This window comes from Jaculus jaculus, chromosome 3, assembly GCF_020740685.1.
Source record: "Jaculus jaculus isolate mJacJac1 chromosome 3, mJacJac1.mat.Y.cur, whole genome shotgun sequence".
NCBI classification, from domain to species: domain Eukaryota; kingdom Metazoa; phylum Chordata; class Mammalia; order Rodentia; family Dipodidae; genus Jaculus; species Jaculus jaculus.
Window position 1 is genome coordinate 180,335,200 of NC_059104.1, and position 22,447 is coordinate 180,357,646.

The 22,447-nt window shown below is 39.5% G+C and overlaps 1 protein-coding gene across 4 annotated transcripts in view; it reads right to left on the minus strand.

The window, feature by feature from the left end:
- Btbd10 (BTB domain containing 10) overlaps window positions 1-22,447 on the minus strand; it is a 63,129-nt gene extending 40,682 nt beyond the window's left edge. The window contains exons 1-2 of one of the 4 annotated variants that reach the window (XM_045145025.1): window positions 22,356-22,447; window positions 3,410-3,566 (exon numbers count right to left, since the gene is read on the minus strand). In XM_045145025.1, coding sequence (XP_045000960.1) covers window positions 3,410-3,510 — 101 coding nt within the window. In that variant the 5' untranslated portion in view covers window positions 3,511-3,566; window positions 22,356-22,447. Of the gene's footprint in view, window positions 1-1,263; window positions 1,353-3,409; window positions 3,567-22,355 lie in introns of those variants that run through there. The other 3 variants (XM_045145027.1, XM_045145026.1, XM_045145029.1) reach the window with 3 other exon arrangements.

Genomic DNA, 22,447 nt, shown 5'->3' on the forward strand with positions numbered 1-22,447 from the left:
AAACTCCTAGCTTAAGGCAGTGATTTTTCCTCAAGCATCCCTAAATAAAAACTCCTAAACCTCAAAAGGCTAGCATGAACTGGTACAAGGCACAGATGAAACCAGCTTTATGACTTCAAGCTGGGTGGTGGATAAAAGGGGCCCATCATACCTTACCTCTCTATGACAAATTATTTAAAATTTGAAAAGGAGAATGAGAAACTTGTTTGTTAAGTCCAGCTTTGCCACTTCCAAAGTGGACGGCCTCGAGCAAGGTTACTCACTTCATACTTTCATCTGTCAAGTGGAAACAACAGTGCTATCCCAAGCTTTACCTTCAGATCCAGTCACGGTGACCTCTGAAGTTACCTGACAGATATGTCCTCAACCTACTGAAATACTCAATCACCTATGGATGAGCTCAAGCTATCTATACCTACTCTGGATGACAATGACCCCTTCTCTAACTTTATTTTACAACTCAGTCCCACAGTGTAAGTGCACTGCAATCTCCTAATAGTCTATGTGTGAGTGTTAAGGGCCTCCTCCATAACAGAGCCTTGACATGCTTTTGGCGCTCTCCTCAACTGAGGGGGAGGGGCAGGCTCTCAATAACACTTGCTGATTGTTAGTTTTTAAAATTTTGACCTAACTAATTTATTATCAAAAAACTTTAAAGCCAAACTGTGCTTTTGGGGGCATATGTATGTGTATATAGTGTTTGCACATGTTTGTGGAGGCAAAGAAGAACTGCAGGTATCGTACCCTTCTCTAATGTTTGTCTACTTTATTGCCTTGAGATGGAGTCTTCCAATGAACCTGGAGCAGCTGTTTTGGTTGTTTTGTTTGGTTAAGCTGGTTGTCCAGTGAGCCCCAGTAATTCAGTGATTCTCTAGTCTCTGCTCCCATAAAAAGAGCTAGTCTTACCAGCTAAGCAATTTTCCCAGCCCCTAAAATATACATTTTTAAAAAGTGTCTTTAGTTAAATGTTCCTAAGCACACCGGGACAAGAAGTCTTTAAAAGTAAGCTATCTTTGCTTCATCAGATTTTCCACAAATAAAGGCTTAAAGTAAACTCATTCAAAGGGCTTTTTGACTTTGCTATTATCACTTTTTTTTTTTTTTGGTTTTTCAAGGTCAGGTCTCACTATAGCCCAGACTGACCTAGAATTCACTATCTAGTCTCAGGGTGGCCTCGAACTCCTACCTCTGCCTCCCAAGTGCTGAGATTAAAGGTGTGAGTGACCACACCTGTTTTTGTTTTGAGACAAGGCTTAAACTCACAACATAGCTGAGGCTAACCATGAACTTCAGGTCCTCCTGCCTCTATATCCTAACAGCAAGGAGTACAGGTTTTCATCACCATGCCCAGCCTAAAAAAAAACAAAAAAACCTTTTAATCAACTTATCAATTTACTAATATTTACTCTATACTTCATTTTACTTATGTTTAAATTTTTTTCTTCATTTTAATGTCTTCCATTCAAGCAACCTAAATACTATTCAGCTCTACTTTAAAACAGCATCAGAAGGTTGCTGATCACATGTACCCCCAAAGATACATTCACACACATACACACATGGTATGCAAACCACACACACATACACACAAAAAAGTTAAATTTAAAAAAAAAAAATGGTTGCTAGGGACTATCGAGATGTCTCAGTGGTTAAAGGCTCTGCTTGCAAAACCCGACAGTTCAGGTTCAATTCCCCAGTACCCAGTAAAGCCAGATGGATGAAATGGTGCATGTGTCTGGAGTTCATTTGGAAGGACAAGAGGCTATGATATGCCCATACTCACTCTCCATCTATCTCTCTCTCAAATAAATAAAATTGTTAAAAGTGTTTTTTAACACAAGGCTCAACAGTAGAGTACTTCCCTAAGCAATCAGAGCACAATCCTCAGTACCACAAAAAATAAAAAATTAAAGTTACTAATGGTACATACATCAAAAAGTGATTTGTGCTAAGATAAAACAACAACAAAAGAAAGAGCACTAGTATTTTTTTTTATTACGGAATTCATGAAGCTTTTCTGAAAGCAAATAATGACATTTCCACCCTTGTAACTTCTTCATTATATAATGCACTATTGTATATCACCAGAAATGTATCAAGAATTAGTAAACAACATATAATTCATCTGAAAAAAACACATATACAGCATAGTAGACACAATTATAGTCCCATACACTATGATAAAACCATTGTGTTTTTAAAACACTACTTATTCTCCAGGATAAGATAATAATATTTAAGGTAGAGAAGAGCCACACACAGAAATATATTAAGGAAAACAGAGGAAGTTATGTAATTTACAAATTGCATCTCAGCTCAGCATGGTGGCTCACACCTATAATCCCAGCACATAAGAGACTAAACTAGGAGGATGACTGTGAGTTCCAGGTCACCCTGGGCTAGTGTGAAACTATGTTTCCTCCCAAAAGGATATCTCACTTTTTCTCCTGAAGCAGGAATCAATTCTGTAACTTCAGATACACCAGAAATTAAACCATCCATGTTAAAGAAAAAAGAAAAACAGAAAAAATCCATACTATGTGGCAAGCACTTAAAAAATGAAAGTTAACCTGTTATTTTAAGATTTCACCACATTTTATTTTCATAATATAGATGAGCATCTTGTCTGAAGACTTCAAAAGGACCAACGACTTGTATTCTAACCACAGTACATAATCTTGAAGTATCTAAGTCATTTCTTTAATATTACAAAAAAAGATTTCAAGATCATGTTCGTTTTCAAGAAAGCTGGTATTTGTTACCATTGATCAAAAGGATTTTCTATTCAAGTAAGTTAAATTTTCAGTAATATCTTCCAAGTAATATTCATAAAGCACATGCCTGCAATATATGAAGTTTGGGCTGTTAACGAATACCTTAAAGTATCAGAAACTTTTGCAATTAATTTCATTCTATGCATCAATTTTTATATGAACCATAGTTGATCCAAAAACATGAATTTTCCCACTGGGATCAATATGACCACACAATATAATTTACCTAGTTAAAAATGCACTGAGGCAAATGACGAGCCAAGCATACAAATCATCAAGTAGTCTGTACACAAAATGTGTTGACAAGAGAAACCAACTCCTATTAGAGAGTTTCAAATATACAAGAACAACCTGCCTTGCTGGAGTTCCAAACTGATCCAGTTATGACAAACATGGAATCAACTAATATGTTAGCATGCTTATAGGCAGAAATTTTCAAATGGAAGAAAAAACTTAAGAAAAAGGAAACAGAAAGAAATACTTCCCCAAAAGTTATTTTAGAAGAAATACAAACATGCGGAACAATTTGTAAACCAGCCTTCATCCTCATAGGACTTGCCATAATCAAATAAAGTGTTCTTACAAGCAGGCAGAGCAGAGCTTTGAGATGTGAAAAGACATACTTTTCTACCTACCTTGAATGCTTATAAAGTTTACGAGGTCTACTATGCAACTTCCGATCCCAGTTCTCTGGATCACTGGAGTTACTGTCATAGGGATGAGGCCGTCCTGCCATCCCACGTCAAGCTCCTCACACTAGTGCTCTGAAAGCACACATGTAGCACCCATAACCTACATAAAAGAGTAGTGGTGACCTTTAAATCTATTCCACACAGAATAAAACAGGCATAGAATTTTATATATTTGACACTATTGTGAAGTTATTTTTAAAATGATAAATAGGTCACAAAATACGAATATTACAAGCTGTCACGAATCAAATTAAAATAAACTCTAAAAGGCTTTTTAGGTCCTTTTTCACTTGAATCATCTACTAAATTTCCTGTCCGTAGGTAGCAATTTAATAACGTACTACCTATGGTTAATAAGTATATTCAAAGACAACTCCTATCCAGGCAGGTACCTCATGTTTCCAAATATCAACATAGTACTCAAAAGAAAAAACAATTCCGTAGAATGATTTTCGTATATAAAGAGTCACTTGAAACATTTGTTGATTACCATTTCTTATTAATAAAGCACCTAGTAAGACCAAATAAGAATGTTATTTCTTTTACCAAGTTGAAACCAGATAGGAATTTAATTTTTGCTCAGAAATAAAAGTAGATATCCTGGTATTTCCTTATAGTACAATTACCACACAAAGGCTTTATTAGTGAGTCATAACTTAGCATCTTTTCATACACGACGCATATGACCATTAACTCCATCACAGTCCTGTATAAGGAACTCACTTAATAACTTTAGGGAATATCTTAAGTAAGCATTGTTGACGCGTATTCACTAATTTAGTCTTCTCAATCACCGTGCAAGATGAAAATTATAATCTCCATATATACAATAGAAAATAGCCTTGGAATTTTGGTAATCTTGCCAAGTACTCAAATTTGTCCAATACAGGACTGCAAAAACAATGAAAAATTAGTATACAAAATAGTGTTGATCTTTAAAGATATATAAAGGATTTGTTTGAAAATAGATTGGATCTGACTTTCTGATATTGTAAATACATACAAAAGCCCCAAAACTGATATACAAATGTTAACTTTGTTAAAACATAACTTTGTTAAAATTGTTTAGCAAGATTATATAAATTTGATTAGAACCCGTTTCCTAAAACTGTCTCCCATGTTCTTTCTTTACAGTTCTAAACTGAAGCTGATAGAGGGAAGTAGTTATTCACAGATGTCAGAGAATGTTTGTAAGATGTGTTTAAGAGTGCTAACTGTGCATGTATGTGGTCCCAAAGGGTCTGAATCACCTTAAGTGAATTGGCTCTGATTCCCCAGCACCCATGCAAAAAGCTGGGTGTGGCCATGCACATGCACAACGGTAACCCCAGCCTGTGGGTGGCAGAGACCAGACACTGGAGAATTGCTGGGGCTCACTGCTCAGTATGACGTAAAAAAATGACAGTTACAGGTTCAGCAAGAGACTCCAACTCATGAAAGTATGTGGACAGATGACAGAGGAGGTCACACAACATTCTTCTCTGGCTTAGGCACAAGACATGTGTATCACATACACCAACACATCACATCACACATATGCTCCATACACACATTTTTAAAAAAAGAAGAAAAATTCTGAACATAGTTAAGCATTGGGCTCACACTTGAATCCCTGCGCTCAGGAGACAGGGACAGGAGGACCACGAGTCGGAGACCCGCGTGAGCTGCATGGGGAGCTCTCAAAACACAGCAGCTGGAGGAACATGTAGCTCCGGGTGTGGTGTTTGTTTAGCATGAACAAGTTCCTGGGTGAGGGGATTAATCTCTAGCACCACAAAAAGAAAAAAGAGTCAATATCAAAATCAGAAAAGATGCTTTCAGAGAGTTCATTTTACTATCTCATACTGTTTCCTTATAGTTACTTAGTACCTTGTTTCCAAAAACAGTTGAAAATCTTATAGAGTGAACTTTTTTTTTTTTATGGTTTTTCGAGGTAGGGTCTCACTCTGGTCCAGGCTGACCTGGAATTAACTCTGTAGTCTCAGGGTGGCCTTGAACTCACGGCGATCCTCCTACCTCTGCCTCCCGAGTGCTGGGATTAAAGGCGTGCGCCACCACACCCGGCACTAGAGTGAACCTTTTAATGTAAATATAATACATATATATCTTTTTATGAGGAAACAAGAGAGAATTGGCACTCCAGGGCCTCCAGCCACTGCAATCAAACTCCAGATGCGTGCGCCACCTGTGTACACGTGCAACCTTGCATGCTTTCAGCACCTTCTGCGCCTGGCTTACATGGGACCTGGAGAGTCAAACCTGAGTCCTTAGGCTTTGCAGGCAAACGCCTTACCCCCTAAGCCATTTATCCAGCCCACATATTTATTTTTGTACTTTTTAAGGTAGATAATGAATGAGATCAACATAGGGAAAGGAGAGAACTTCATAATGTCTAATTCAAGTCTCTAAGGAAACACTACAGAGTTTACATGTTGGTTGCCCCGGGAAAAGGGAATCTACCTCATTAAGGATCACAAAATTATAAAAATAATCAGTTTTCATGTGACCAGAAAAACCATGGACCTATTTTTAAGTATAGAAAATACATCTAAGTTTCTAATTATAAAAATGTTTATTTTTTTAAAAATTTATTTATTTATTTGAGACAGAAAGAGGCAGATGGGGAGATGGGGATAGACACACCAGGGTTTCTAACCACTGCAAACAAACTCCAGACACAAATACCACCTTGTGCATCTAGCTTTATATGGATACTAGGGAACTGAACCTGGGTCCTTTGGCTATGCCAGCAAGTGCCTTAACAACTAAACCATCACTCCAGCCCTTAAAAATATATTTATTTTAAAAGGAATGTTTTAAAACCTCAATTTTAAAAACCAGGCATGGTGAAGTATGTCTTAAAGGTCATCCTTGGCTACAGAGTGAACCTGCGGCCAGCCTCAACTATATGAGACCATGTCAAAAAAAAAAAAAAAAATCCTCCACGCTAGAGAGATGGCTTAGCAGTTAAGATCTTGCCTGCAAAGCCAAAGGACCCAGGTTTGATTCCCCAGGACCCATGTGAGCGAGATTCACTAGGCAGCACATGTTTCTCGAGTTTATGTGCAGTGGCTAAAGGCCTTGGTGCACCCACTCCTTGCCCCCCACCTTCTTTCTCTTTCAAATAAATAAAAATAAAAAATCCTTCAGTTTTATATTACAGATATATTATTAACAGTTACCTTGAAAAGTTATACTTAAAAAGATGAAACAGAAGAAAAGGAAAGGACATATCAGACAAAGGAAGTCAGAAAAAAGGAGTCATCAGGACAAACTCAAAACCCATAGCAGTGGTTCACACCTATAATCTCACCACTTGTATGCAGGAGGACTGAGCGCAACACCACTCTGAGCTGTGTAGCAAGTTTCTGGCTAGGCTGGGCTATACAGCAAGATGATGTTGCCAACAAATAAAAAGACAAACGAAAAGTATCATAGTGTGGGGAGGGGAAGGAAAGAAAAGAATGATGTATAGAGTTAGCAGGCTCTGTAGAGATTTCTAGCATTATAGGTCTTCCAGCAAACTACTTCAAGAAATGACTTTTGTTTTTTTTCTTTTTTGTTGTTGTTGTTTGGCTTTTTAAGATAGGGTCTCACTCTAGCCAGGCTGACCTCAAACTCACTATGTAGTCTCAGGGTGGCTTCGAACTCAGTGGTCCTCCTACCTCTGCCTCCCAAGAGCTGGGATTAAAGGTGTGCGCCACCACACCCAGGACCATTTCTTTACAACAGCATTTTCATCTCTTCCTTATCCCTAGCTACCAGAGACAGGCCTCTGAAAAGGACAGTCACAGATGGAAGAACTATCCTAAAAGTGGAAGACAATGGTCGAAAGAATTAACTCCAAGAAACAAAGACAGCAGACTCAGGTGAGATCTAATCATGCTACTGGAGCAGAAACAGGGGCACAATACAGTTGTTTTATAGGCAATTAGGGACAGAAGCCCAAAGAGATGCCATTCTGTCCATCCTGGTGTCTGACTCTGCCTCATGTACATGGACTCTAGTGGTTGCCCAGGAAGAACTTCCTCCTTCTTCCTCAGTTCAGCTTCTTTGGGTCAGTCTAGATCTTCGCCCCTATTGGTCAGCTCACCTGAGTCTACAAACCAATCAGAACCCCTTGGGTCCATAAGCCAATTGGGTCTCTCTTTATATACTTGAGTCTGATGATGCCGTCTAGCCCTAATTGGACAACTGATCCATAGAGTGGCCCTTACCCACATGGTCCAGCCCTGTGACCTAGCCTGAAGACATATGAAGTGCATTTCTCTCCTTCCCATCCTGGCTGTAAGGGCAGAACACTTATCTGGGCCTGGGTATTTTTCTGCCTGCTGGCTACCTGTGTCATGCTTTGGAAAACCTTCTCACTATGATGACAGGCATGATTCATTTTTGATCTCTGAGCCCTTCACTATCCCTTTCAAATAAAAGACACTCTCTGGGCTTTTATTTGGAGGGGATCTTTTGGTCCTTACACTTTGCCTTTCACAGGGGGGGCTGCCGGTCTCTTCTGGCTTGGGCAGTTCAGTCAGTTACCTCCCTGGATCCTAATTTCTCCCTACATAAACTCAACAGTTCATAATTTATCCTTCTCAGAGTCTACTTTTTCAATTCTTTGTTAAAATAGACAAAGACCCAAAAGCTGGGGTTCATAAGCCCTCAAAATCTTGTTTTACTACAGTCATTAGCACAGTTTCATACATTTTGTCCTCATCAGCCTTATTAAATGAGCGAATACTTCATAGAGCTGGAAAGTAAAGAATATTCAGATGAAAGCTATCAAAAAGTCAATTTAAAATCCTGTTAAGGGCTGGAGAGATGGCTTAGCAGTTAAGCGCTTGCCTGTGAAGCCTAAGGACCCCAGTTCCAGGCTCGATTCCCCAGGAGCCACGTTAGCCAGATGCACAAGGGGGCGTAGGCGTCTGGAGTTCGTTAGCAGTGGCTGGGGGCCCTGGCGCACCCATTCTCTCTCTATCTGCCTTTCTCTCTGTCTGTTGCTCACAAATAAATAAATAAATAAATAATGAATAAGGAATTTTTTTTTTAATCCTGTTAGTTGGGCTGGAGAGAGAGCTCAGCAATTAAAGTGCTTGCCTGCAAATCCTGCCATCTGGGCTTGATTCCCAGTACCCACGTAAAGCCAGACAGATGAAGTAGCAAATGTGTCTGGAGTTCATTTTCATGGCATGCCCATATCTATTCTTTCTCTTTTCAATAAATAAATAATGTATTTCTAAATCCTATTAGCATTTATCAATTAGATGCAAGTATTACCATGTGAGAGATCAATACCTACTCCCTCCCCTGCGCTACACTCAACAGTCATGAAAATACAAACATGCTGAAAACATGAAATTCAAGTTGAGATTTGGGGAAAATGCTGTATTTGCCTATATGCTGATACATTTTTAGCTACCACTAAAACTAAACAGTTAAAAGTTATACATTATATACTAATTGTAAAATACGAAGATCTCTTCAGTATTATTTTCTGTGCTATACACAGTAACATATTTGTCTGGTTTCATGCATCCAAATACTTAGCAAGCATCTTACAATATGCCAAGCAATCTGGTAAAGTGAGATAGCAAATCTCCAAATATTAGTAGTAGAGAAAAAAGAACCCCTTCAGGGTTCCACAAGCCACTGCTCCCATACCTCTCTCCTATCTGTAGCTCCTCGACTCAGATTCTGGTTACCCCATCTTTCATCCCCATTGAATCTTAGTATTCCTTAGGATTTCATCTTTTCCTCTGCTTGCTGGTCAAGAGGCAGTAGCCAAAAAAATTAATTATTAGGCCCTTAAGGGTTTATATACTATATGTAATTTCTAGCTCTGTTTCTAGTATCATTGTCTAAATTCTTTAACAGGCTCTCAAAATTAACAAAGCCAGTCTTGTCTCCCCAATATCAGCTGGGGTCAAATCTATTCACTAAGTTAAAAAATTTGATGTCAGTCAGGTGTGGTGGTGCACACCTTTAATTCCAGCACTCGGGAAGCAGAGGGAGGAAGATCATTGTGAGTCTGAGGCCACCCTGAGACCACATAGTCATTTTCAGGTCAGCCTGGGATAGAGGAGACCCTGCCTCAGTGGGCGGTGGGGAAACAGGGGAGGCAGAATTTGAAGTCATCCTTGACTTCTCATTTCCCATTATCAAGTCTACTTCAAAAATTTCTTTTGACTTTCTCCTTTTTCATTCTGTGGTGGTTTGAATGTGAATGTATGTCACCCACAGCGTCCGGGACTTTTGATTAAGGTTAAGCTCCCTACTTAAGTCTCCAGCAGGTTGCTGGAGGAAGTGTCACTGGGAGCAAATCTGGTGTCCGGTCCTGAGGTAAGTCGCTGGGCACTTGTGTTGGCTGGCTGTAGGTGGGGTCTCTGCCGTGCATGCATGGAAGTGAGCCAGCTTCTTCCACCACTGGAGGAGTTTCCCTGCAAGCCAGAGGGAAGGAAGCCCTCTCCTCTCATAGCTGCTTTGGGTCAGCTATTCGTCCCAGCCACAAGAAAGTGACTGCAACCCATTCACCAAGCTGCTGCCTTCATTTTAAACCTTGAGCAGCTCAAACTGGACCATTCAAATTTAATCCCCAGATCCCTCGGCAGGATTCTCTAATCCAGGACGGTTCTGCAATCACAGCATGCTGCCACTGACATGAGCTGGGAGGCGGAGACAGGAGAATTTCTCAGAAGCCTGTACTGAGTACAGCAAAGATCAGCAGAATGATAAAGCCTGCCTCAAATGAAGTGGACAGGCCAAGACCAACCCAAAATTTGTCCTCTGACCTCCCACGTACACTGTGGCATGCATACACCCACACTCACACACACAATTAAAAAAGAAAAAAATCCAAATCTCTGTCCAAATTCTTGTCTAACCACCAAATCACAATAGTGCAGGAAGGAATTCCCTCAACCCAGCCCCCAGGGATATGCAGTAACAAGCAGCTTGAAGAACTGAGCAGACAGAGCTTCCGTACACTACAGTACAGGGAAGCCAGTGTGCAGTTTAAGGTAGTCACAGAACAACAAAGTCCTCCTAAGAGTGCTACAATACTCAGGCATCAACTAAAAATTATAAAACACATGAAGGGTCAAGAAAGTAAAATGCATCTGAAGGGCTGGAGAGCTGGCTCAGTGGTTAAAGGAGTTGGCTTGCAAATGCCTGTAAGGACCTGGATCAAATCCCAATACCCAATAAAGCCAGGTGGTACATGCATCTGACATTCATTTGTAGTATAAGGAGGCCCTGGTACAACCATTCATTCCCATTCTATCGAATTAATAAACAAACAGATGAACAAATTAAATAATGTTCTTACAGCAAGGCATGTTATACATACCTACACCCCTAGCCCTGAGGGGTGTGAAGACAGGAGGATCATGAGGGCTCTCTAGGTCAGCCTGTCTAACTGAAAAACAAGGAGTTTCAGGTTCGGTGAAACTCTTAGAAATAAGGTTGGAAGGCAACAGAGGAAGACATTCAACACCTTCCTCTGATCTCCACATGCATGTACCTGGGACATACAAATCTGCACATATATGTGCTTCCTACACATAAACACACCAGTGCATTTGAAAACAACTGACTCATGGCTGGGAAAATGGCTCAGAGAATTAAAGTGCTTGCTTGAAAAGACTGTCAGCCTGGGTTTAATTCCTAAGCCACCCATGTAAGCTGAACAAAAAAACTGGCAAAATATCTGGTGTTTATTTGCAGTGGCAAAACACCCTGGCACATCCATACACACACATATAAATAAAACTGAAATTAAAAAAATAAAATAACTAGCCAGGTTTGGTGGTTCACACCATTAATCCTAGCACTTGGGAGGCAGATGTAGGAAGACCACTGTGGGCTCAAAGCCAGCCTGGGACTATTGAGTATGTTCCAGGTCAACCTGTGTTACAATGACACCCTACCTCAGAAAATTTTTTTTAAAAATTAAAAACCAACAGGAAACCTGACTCCAAGTGGACCCAAATGTTGGCTTAGTAAATTTCACAGTACTGGACTACAGAAGGCTCAACAGTTAAGGTACTTGCCTACAAAGCCCAAGAACCCAAGTTTGATTGCCCAGTACCCATGTAAAGCCAGATGCACAAGGTGATGCATGGGTCTGGAGTTTGTTTTCAGTGGTTAGAGGCCTGGTGAACCCATTCTCTCTGTCTACCTTTCCTTCTCTCTCTCTCTCTCTCTCTCTCTCTCATAAATAAATAAATAATCAAATAAGTTCAGAGCATCAAAGCCAGTCTGTAACAAAGTATTTGGAGACAGACTTGTTACAGAGATTTTATTTATTGTTCAATTACTATTTAAGTACAATTTTGTTTTGGTTGGATTGTGTACATATGGTCAAATACATATACATTAGTACAGTGTTTCTGCCATTTGTCCCCCATTATACTTTAAGATCCTTGGGGACAATCCATGCTTATGTCACCACAGCTTACTCTAGATTAGTAAAACTTGTGTGTAAGCTTTTACAAAATGTTCTATTTAAGATGAAAGAAACTGAAGAGCATGTAATATAATCCACTAATGCAGAGGAAGTGCAAAGTATCAATTTTAATAAGCAGCCTCGAGCTTCCAGTTGCTTGTCTTACAAGAATATTATCATATAACTATACCCATAGTTCAGTCATGGTCAAGAGCACTAATTATGTAAATCTTACCCTCAAATGAACAAAGTTACAGTAATTCAACTTCTAATGCTAATGCTTGCTCTCAGGAAACACAATCACCAAAGGAGGAACAGAGTTTGGGGTACAGCTTGAGCTTATTGCTTCCCACCCCAGCACCAAAAATAAGTAAGTAAATACATAAATGAAGAAATAAAGAGAAGGGAATAAAGGGGGAGGAAGAGAAGCATAACATCTCTGGAAATATTTTCCAAAGATATTATCAGGTGAGCCATCGGTGTTCCTAAACCAATTCTCAATGACGCATGTTTACTTCATAGAGAAGCTCTTCCAACTATCAAGGCTAATTTTATTTTCTGATTTGTTCTAGTAAAAATAAGACAAATAAGACTTTATTTTAACAGCACAATAAATCTTTAAAGATTTCTCCAAATTTCAAGCATTATCAAAGTACATCTATGGCAAATTTGCATTATAAATAACTAGATATTGCTGATAGTTCTAAATTCTTAAAACTCCCTAAAAGAAATATGATTTTTTAAGTTAAAAATAATTATTTTAGGCCAGGTGTGATGGCACCCACCTTTAATGCCGGCACTCAAGAGGCAGAGGTAGGAGGATCACTGTGAGTGTGAGGTTATCCTGGAACTACAGAGTGAGTTCCAGGTCAGTCTGAAGTAGAATGATATCCTACATTGAAAACACAAACAAGCAAAAAATTTACAAATACGTGTGTGTGTGTGTGTGTGTGTGTGTGTGTGTGTGTGTATATATATATATATATATATATATATATATATATATAATTTTAGCTATGAACATGGCTCAGTGGGTAGACGTGTACCATGCTAGTATGAAAACCTGAGTTTCTATCCCCAATACGCAGACAAAAGGCAGGAGGGGTGGCATGTGCCTATGATCCCAGTGCAGAAGAGGTAGAAACCTAATTAATTATACATTGGTCATATTATTTGAATTTCCATTTCTCAAAATAAAAATTATAAATAATTTCATGTAAAATTATCTCAACTTTCAGCACATGGAGTTTATATGTGTGTATGTAAATGTTTGTGACTAGATGCAGTTATGGATCTTCTATGCCCTTTGCTAAATGTTCTAAATTACATGTCATACCTTTACTTTCTTTTTTCTTATGAGAGAAATGAAGAAATAGAGCATTAGTGTGCCAGGGCCTCCAACCACTGCAATCGAACTCCAGACATGTGCACCACCTTGTGCACATGTGCATCCTTGCACACTTGCATCACCTTGTGTGTCTGGCTTATGTGGGATCTGGAGAGTTGAACACTGGTCCTTAGGCTTTGCAGGAGAGTATCTTAACCACTAAGCTATCTCTCTAGCCCCCTGTACTTTTATAGTCAGAAATAAATTATTCCAAAGAAATATACTTTTATAAAGCATTTTCAAAAAAAGCTCATCAAAAAGTAATTTCAAAATTAACAACTATGAAAGATTACTATTATTATTGTTACTACTAGTATTATTCATGAGAAACAATGATGACCAAAGATGCTTTATCAATTTTCTCTTAAAATACAGTAGTTTAGGGGCTGGGAAGACACCTCAATTGGTAAAGTGCTTGCTCCTGAAGCATGAGGAACTGAGTTTAGATCTCCAACACCTAGGTAAAAGCCTGGTATGGTAGCACACACCTGTAATCCCTGGGAGGCAGAGACACGAGACTCTCTAGAGCTTCCTGGCTAGCTAGTTTAGTCCAATCGGTGAGCTCCAGGTTTAGGAAGCAAATCTGTCTCAAGAACTAAGGTGGGAAGCAATTGAGAAAGACACCTGACCACTGATTTCTGGTCTCCAGCCCCAAAACAGTAGTTTTTATCTTTTCTTAATATGCTGAGTTCAATTAACTTGAAGAGCTGAATATATGTACTTACAAATCACTCACATAACTATCACACTAGCATCACCTATGTAATAAAAAGACACAAAATAAAAATTAATACAGTAAAATAACAAATGTAAATAGAAGCTCTACTGTTTTCCTCACACCATATAATAAACATGTTTTTCATATACTTCCAGAAACAAGCCTATGTAATCCACCAGAGAGAATGCTGGAGCAAGTACCATGAATTTGGAGATTTTATCTGTTATCTAGCCTCAGCCTTCCTATTACCAGGTATTCCTTGCTACCTTTTATCAGCTAAGGATCTTAATCTGTTCTTTGTCTTCTAAAATTCAGAGCATGAATGATGTAAAAGTATTTTGAGTGCTGTGGTTTTATAGTCCCATTAGTCTCCAATAAGTAAATATTCTCTCTTAAAGGAAAAACTCTGCAATTTGGGGAATTCAGCAAAAAGAAAACAAGCATGCCCCACAGAGTTACTGTCTCATACAAACTTGTATAATAAACTCTAAATGGGGTTGTAAATATAGCTGAGTGCTAAAGCACTCACTTAACATGCCAAACAAGGCCTCAAGTTTTTACTCTAACACTGAAGAAACAGACAATTTCATGGATGCATGCACACACACCATGTCTGAATGAATACATAAAGAGCTAGAAGGGGCAGATGGTGTCACCTGCTTTCTAGAGATTAAAAAAAAAAAATCTAACAGAAGCCCATACTGTATAAAACAAACTGCCCTGAGTGAAATGATTGTCATTAAAATAATTCAGCATTTTGTATGCCCATACAAAAGTGAGAAAATTGTTATGGGTTGGAGAGATGGCTTAGCAGTTAAGCCACTTGCCTACAAAGCCCAAGGACCCAGGCTGATTTGCCAGGACCCATATAAGGCCAGATGCACAAGGCAGCGCATGTGTATGGAGTTTGTTTACAGTGTCTGGAGGCACTGGTACACCCACTCTATCTGCCTCTCTCTCTCAAATAAATAAATTAAATTAAATGTTGTACAATTTTGTACCTGTAATTCTTTCTTAGGTATCTAAGCTTTAATATCTATTTTAAGCTGACATTTAATTTTGTCTATAAACAGAAAATCCAGGATAATGTTCTACCTATCATAAGTAATAACAGTCAAAGATCTTAAAGGGAAATAATTAGAACTAATAACAAAGTCTTTTTAAGCAGGTAACAGTGTTCTAGTGGGTGATGTTTTTAAATGCCACACCATCACTCTCTCCAAAATAAATTCTCTTTCCATCTGTATGCTGTTCTGCCTGGCATTCAAGTTACACAAAGTACCAAATACCCATGTATGCCAACATAAAAACACAAGAAAAAGGAGTTTCCTACTGTTCGATGCTTGCTAGAATAAGCAAAAAGAAAAAGGATTGTAATTTTCATAAAAGGAATCATACAGTCAAAAGCTGTAAATAAAAACTGAGCTTCTCTAACTGAAACAGGCAGGTGTGAGAATATAAATCAGCTGACTCAATATCACAGGGTAAAAGATCAGGGGAGGAGGAGGAAAGGATGCCAGGATGCACATCAAACATGGTGCCAACACTTTATATTCATACATCATTTCACTATGTAACATCTGAAACCAGTCATTTTACCCTTAAATCCCTATGTTTTATACACATGTTTTTTTCATGTGAGGAGACAAATTCTCAGAAAGATTAAGCAACTTTAACATCAAAGAAATAACAGTGGGCTTTAAGCTTAAACATAAATGATCTCAAATAATGCATTCCAAGCAGAAAAGTATGATCACAATTTTAGTGAAAAATATTATTCAGTTTCTAATCAAGTAGCACTTTAATCAGTGATTCATTATGTCAGACTCATCTCATCCTCAACCAAATACTAAATGTTAATTTTAGTTTGTGACCCAAAATACTAATAGTTCATTCCTTTCAACTATAAAGCTAAAAAGTAGTAACTGACACTCTGTATTCTCATGTTCAGCACCCACAGATCAAACCAAGGATTATGTACAGACTCGGTTATTACTCCTAAAGTGATACAGTACAGCAACTATTTGCACAGCCATTGACATTGTGTTGGCATTACAATAATCTCAAGATGACTTAATGTATATAAAGATCTACTGTGTGTAGGTTGTGTGAAAATATTTCTCCACTGCATATAAGGGACCTGTGTGTCTAAAGATTTTGTATTCATGGGGTGGGGGCCAGCACTATTCCTTCTTGACAGATACCCACAGATAATTATATCATGGAATCAGAGACATTACATTGTGTGTGTGCAGTGTGCATATACATATGCACGTTTACAGGTGTGTAGGGACACGCGTGTGTGTGCGCGCGCACGCGCACGTGCATGTGCATGCAGGTGGAGGCCAGAGATTGAGGTTGGGTGACTTGCTCAATTGCTCTCTACTTTACTTGTTGAGACAGGGTCTCTCACTGAACCTGGCGCTTATCCGTTCAGCTTGCCTAGCCTGCCAATGAGTCCCAGGGCATTCCCTGTCCCTGCTTCCCCAACACTGGGATTAGGCCCCAAGCCAGGCATTTCACATGGGTGCTGCAGATCTGAACGCAGGTCCTAATGCTTGCACGACAAGCACTTTACCCACTGAGCCATCTCCCCAGCCCTACAGGACATGTCTAAACTTAAAGATGCTTTTTTTTTTTATTGGCAAAGGCATCTTACAATCTTAAGAAATTAGTGACATAGACTGTATATTTAACATACTATTTCTTCTATATGTTCTATTTCAAATACAGGTTAAGTATCCATTATCAAAAATGTTTAGGATCAGAAATGTTTCAGATTTGAGAGATTCTCAGATTTTAGAATATGATCATAAATTCTACTGTGCTAATGCAAAAATTTGAAATCCAAAATTCTCTGAAGCCACACTTAGTTCATTGTTTTCCCATTGTCCATATGTAACATTTATCAACTGACTCTTCTCCCAGAGGGCATCTCTTTGAATTCTAACTGCTCATCTTCCATTCATGAGGTCTAGTTTGTACCTTCTTACAAAGTAGGTATCAATTTCAAGAATCCCAAAGTAAACCAGAGCAGGTAGTATTAGGAGAAATGCAACATTAGCTCAAATTCTAATAAATATTCTGTTAAGGAGAGAAAAACCAAATTCTAATATAGGTTATCTGAAATACCTAGAGTCAGAAGTGTTTCTGATTTGAGATTTTTTTTTTTAATTCTGGAATATCTGTACACACATAATGAGCTATCTTGAAAATGAGACCCAATTCTAGGCACAGAATTAATTTGTTTTATAAAGACCTTAAACACATAGTCTGAAGGTAATTTTACACATGAGACTAACCATCAAATGTGTGTTGTCAAATTGATGCTGAAAACGATTCATATTTTGGAACATTTCAGAGTTGGGGACTTGGGATTTTCAAGCTATAATTCTTCCTCCATTAACAAATATCTGTGACTACATTTTTCCCCACCTTCCCAATCCCCTGCCTTAATTTCTTTCAGAACCAAGAAAGGAAGAAAATATAGAAGTTAAACAGATGAAGATAAAAACAGAACTGAAGTTAATGGCTAGAAAATTTATTATAATTTTGATTATAAACTAACTCAACTTACCCACTTAGAAATGTAGATGTTCCATTTCCTTTTCTCTCCTATAGATCCAGCCTGCTCAGATAAGCCTACCATACAGATGAATAGAAAACCTGTATCTTAAGAATTGAGGGCTGGAAAGATGGCTTAATGGTTAAGACACTTGCCTATGAAACCAAAGCACTCAAGTTCAGTTCCCCAGGACCCACGTAAGCCAGATGCACAAGGTGGCGCATGTGTCTGGAGTGTGTATGCAGTGGCTGGAGGCCCTGGCATATCCATTCTCTGTCTCTCTATTTGCTTCTTTCTCTCTCCCTCTCTCTTTCAAATAAAAACAAAATATTTAGCCGGGTGTGGTGGTGCATGCCTTTAATCTCAGCACTCAGGAGGCAGAGGTAGGAGCATCACCATGAGTTCAAGGCCACCCTGAGACTCCACAGTGAATTCCAGGTCAGCCTGGGCTAGAGTGAGACCCTAGCTCAACCCCCCAAAAAATAAATAAAATATTAAAAGAATTGGGTACCCCCAAAACAAAAGTATACTAAGGGCTGGAGAGATGGTTCAGTGGTTAAGGTGCTTGCCTGTAATGCCTAACGACCTGGGTTTCATTCCCCAGTACCCATGTAAAGCCAGATGCACAAAGTGGTGCATGCATGTGGAGTTCATTTGCAGTGGGTAGAGGCCCTGGCACACTCATTCTGATTCTTACTCTCGCTCTCTCCTTGCAAATAAATAAATAAAATATTTTTTATAAAGTATACTCAACCCTGTTTCTTAATCTTCATTTAAGAAAGTGTTTCCAAGGGTGGAAGGAGTGGGGTGGAAAGCTACTTGCAAGACAGAATTTCCTACTTTACAAATCACCATAGAAACACAGAGAATGGAAAATGATGGTTCCTTTTCCACACACTCAACAAGCACAATCTGCACAAGTATAAGACAAATCCTTCAGGGAAAAAAAAAAAAAAAAGGCTTTTAAACTCTCAAACAGGAACACATTGCAAACATAATACACTATCTCCTTTTTCACCTACTGCTCCAGCGAGGCAGGGGTTGGGTGACGAGACAGTAGCCTCGCTGAACCTGAGAAGACTGTGCTAAAAAGAAGAAAATCAGGCCTGCAAACCCCAAAGCAGTCCTGATTAAAAACAACATTGTATCTGGTCTCTGCATAAGTTGTGGTAAATTTAGTTGTAAGTTGTTGCTGCTTGTGCAACTGCACAGAATAAGAAAAGGCAGTACTTCTTCAAAATCCTCCTCCTCGCCCCGCTGTTTCTCACACTCTTCCTGCTGGGGGAGAACCTTCACTTTGCCTTCTATAATCCCTAAAGCCCACCTCTTATTTAGCAGGTCTGACCTCTAAAATTCCCATCCTCCACAGCCCAACAAAACATGAGTCAGATTATGTGATTAAAGTGATTCCTATTAATAGGTAAATGAGTTTTAATCTGCAAGGCATAATTCCATAAATGCCACTGAGCAATGTATAAGGCTCAAAGTTTAATCAAAGTACCCATTTTTCTTACAGGAAAAACCAATCTAAATCAATAGACCATGTTAAGAATAGGCCCCAAAGTGCCTGCTTTACATCACACCTTTCTGGTCACATTGACAAGCCTTGTCCCCATCCCCAACCAATGCGAGGGGATCAATATTACTAAATTAAAAGTAAATGTCCAGGAAAACAATGTGGTACATGGTACAAATAATTTTACATATTAGGTGTCAATATAATAAAGAACTTCTAAATAATCTACCTTACCCATACCTATAATTCACCCTTTCTAAGCCTCTGAGTTACAAAACCATAAACACTGAGAACTTTCTCATTAGTTAGTAAAAATGCTAATATGGAGGTCTCAACTTATTTTAAGGGTGTATGGGCCAATGTCACTGGTAGATAACAGAAATTGTGGACAGTATCAAATGAAACCTATGTATCCTATGTTTTTCTATACATAACCATGATAAAGTTATTAGTTATGCACCGTAAAAGATGAACAGTAATGACAACAATATGCTGCAGTACAATGTGAATACAGTTTTAAAATATTCTACTGCACAACTGAGCAACCTAGGCATATATTTTTTTTCTTTCCTTATGAAGTTAAAAACTTTCCCTCTTTCAACTTAGAAAAAACACTCTGCAATATTCGAATTAGTAGTATCACTACCTTTGCACTATGGGCCATTATTAAGTACAATAAGGATTCTTAAAAACATTACAATACCATAGCACTTAGTCTGATAATAAAGATGGCTAAGTGATTGACTAACAAATGCTAGCACCTACAAGGCACATACGCTGGGTAAAGTGATGATTCATGTTCCGGGACAAACAAAATAGAAAACACAAGATTTCATCATGCTACTCAGAACAGCATGAAATTTAAAACTAGTGAACCTTCTTTTAAAGTTTTCTATTTAGTATTTTCATACCAATGGCTCACTATAGGTAATGGACTACAGAGAGCAACTCTGTGGGTGAGGAAAGACCACTGTAGGAAGCACCTGTGCAATGTGTCCCACTGCATTCAAAGGCTATCAATCCTACCTACTGGTTTCACTTAGACCTGACATTTTCCTCAAGTCCTTCAAAGGTTTAAAGTTCCAAACTAAGTGGCTTAGTTACTTAAACCTGTTTCAACTTGTATGAATTCTGACCTTTATCATAGCTCCTAAACTAGAATATCAAACAGCTCTGAATTAATGTTATATGTTTTTTTTTAATTTATTTATTTGAGAGCGACAGACACAGAGAGAAAGACAGATAGAGGGAGAGAGAGAGAATGGGCGCGCCAGGGCTTCCAGCCTCTGCAAACGAACTCCAGACGCGTGCGCCCCCTTGTGCATCTGGCTAACGTGGGACCTGGGGAACCGAGCCTCGAACCGGGGTCCTTAGGCTTCACAGGCAAGCGCTTAACCGCTAAGCCATCTCTCCAGCCCTAATGTTATATGTTAAATTAGCATAATACGAGGACAGGCAGGCATGGGTTTGGCTGCGGCACATGACAGTATCAACTGATTGAATTATCAATGTTTTCAAAAGTCTAGACTTCCTGTATTCTCTTCAGAAGGCTGAAGATTGAGCCCACATTCATAGACACCACTAATCAGGTGGATCTGAATGCTGATTCTCCTCTTAGTTTTAAGCTCTCTAGTGCATTTCACGTGTTCATTATCTGTCTAGTACTTGGAGACATATGAATTTGCTACTCATGATTTATCTCTTTGAAAGGTGTATAGTCTTTTCCAGAGCACTAGTATACTTCACTAAGCCATGGAAAGGTAAAGTCCGTAAGTGGGCCATACTTGTTTACAATTTTATAGTTAGTGATTTTTTAAAAATTCACAAGGTTTTGAAGAAAGGATGAGCTAGAACAAAATTCGGACTGGTGGCCTCGACAGTGTATTTGAATGCTCTGGGAATGTGGAAGAAGATGTAACAACTCAAAAAAGTTCAGCCGGGCGTGGTGGCGCACACCTTTAATCCCAGCAGAGGTTGGAGGATCATCATGAGTTCGAGGCCACCCTGAGACAACATAGTGAATTCCAGGTCAGCCTGGGCTAGAGTAAAACCCTACCTCGATAAACCAAAAAAAAAAAAAAAAAAAAAAAAACATTGTTCAGACACAAGGTTTTCTGACCACTGTTTGGTTCCTTCCACATTCCATTCTTGTGAACCTCCCTTATTTATGCATAGGAATGAAAGATCACAAGATCAGAAATGTTGAGGAAATTTATGAAATACAAACTTCAAAAACAATTCTTTGCTATGAAATCATTTTCCAAGTATTCTCTACTGCTTTATAAACTCAAATGTCGACTACAGGCCTTGGTTTCAAGGGCCCTGCTTCAGTTCTGGATGAGCTCTCCAGGACAGACACTCTTTAGCCCTTATATCTGCATACAGTCTCAATCTAAATTTATCCTTAAACTGCGTTCTGAAAAGTTTTGATCAAGTTTGGATAGCAGAAGTGGGAGAAAAGGGAGAGTTAGGAGTAGAAAGAAACCTGACTGTCCAATAAAATCAATATGCTGGGCAATTTCATTGAGATTGCTATACTTAAATAAAAATCATTAAGATTCTTAAAGATAATTTCGTATGCTAAGAGCACAACGTGGTAAATTTCGTCTTTAGCATATCTGGACTAGCGACTTTTCATCATGGACTGGACCTACCACGGAAAGAGAAATGGGAATGAATTATGTTAGGCTAGTCCTATTATTGTACCATATTACATATCATTAAGAGGGGTCTCAACTCCCCTCAATCCCGTTCCCAAAGACAAGGGGTGTGAAGGGAAGTTTTGGGTCCGAAGGGGAAAGAAATCAGAACTGTTCTGGGCAAGTTTCGAGAAAGAAAAAAAAGAAAAAAATCAAGCAATTTACCATAGGTGACACCGCTACAGGATAAGACCACGTACCCCTTCATGAGGGTCTTCCCCCCCCCTTCGCCCAGGGGGAGACGATCCACACCCCCTGCTCCCCTAAAAGGGGCGCCTAACTCAGCGCCCTATTGTGATGCGCCCGGGGATGACAGCAAAGGGGCGGGGCGCGGGCTGACACTGCCCTGGAAAGGAGGTTCGGGGGACCCGCCTCCATCCCTCGGGAGAAAGGCCTCAGGACGCCTCGCCCAAAAGCATCCACAGCGACCCCCGTCTTCTCCGAACCGGGGGCCCCCGAGTCCCTCCCCAGCGCCCCTAAGCCGGCTCCGGGCGCCCAGAGCCCCCCAGCCCACCTCCGCCCCTCTCCGCCCGCCTGCCCCGCCGAGCCCACCCCGCGTCGCACCTGCCGTGCCCGTCCCCGTCCCCCGCAGTTCAAAAGGCAGCGCCGCGGCCAGCGACGCCTCCGCCTCCGCTTCCTCCTCCTCCTCCTCCTCC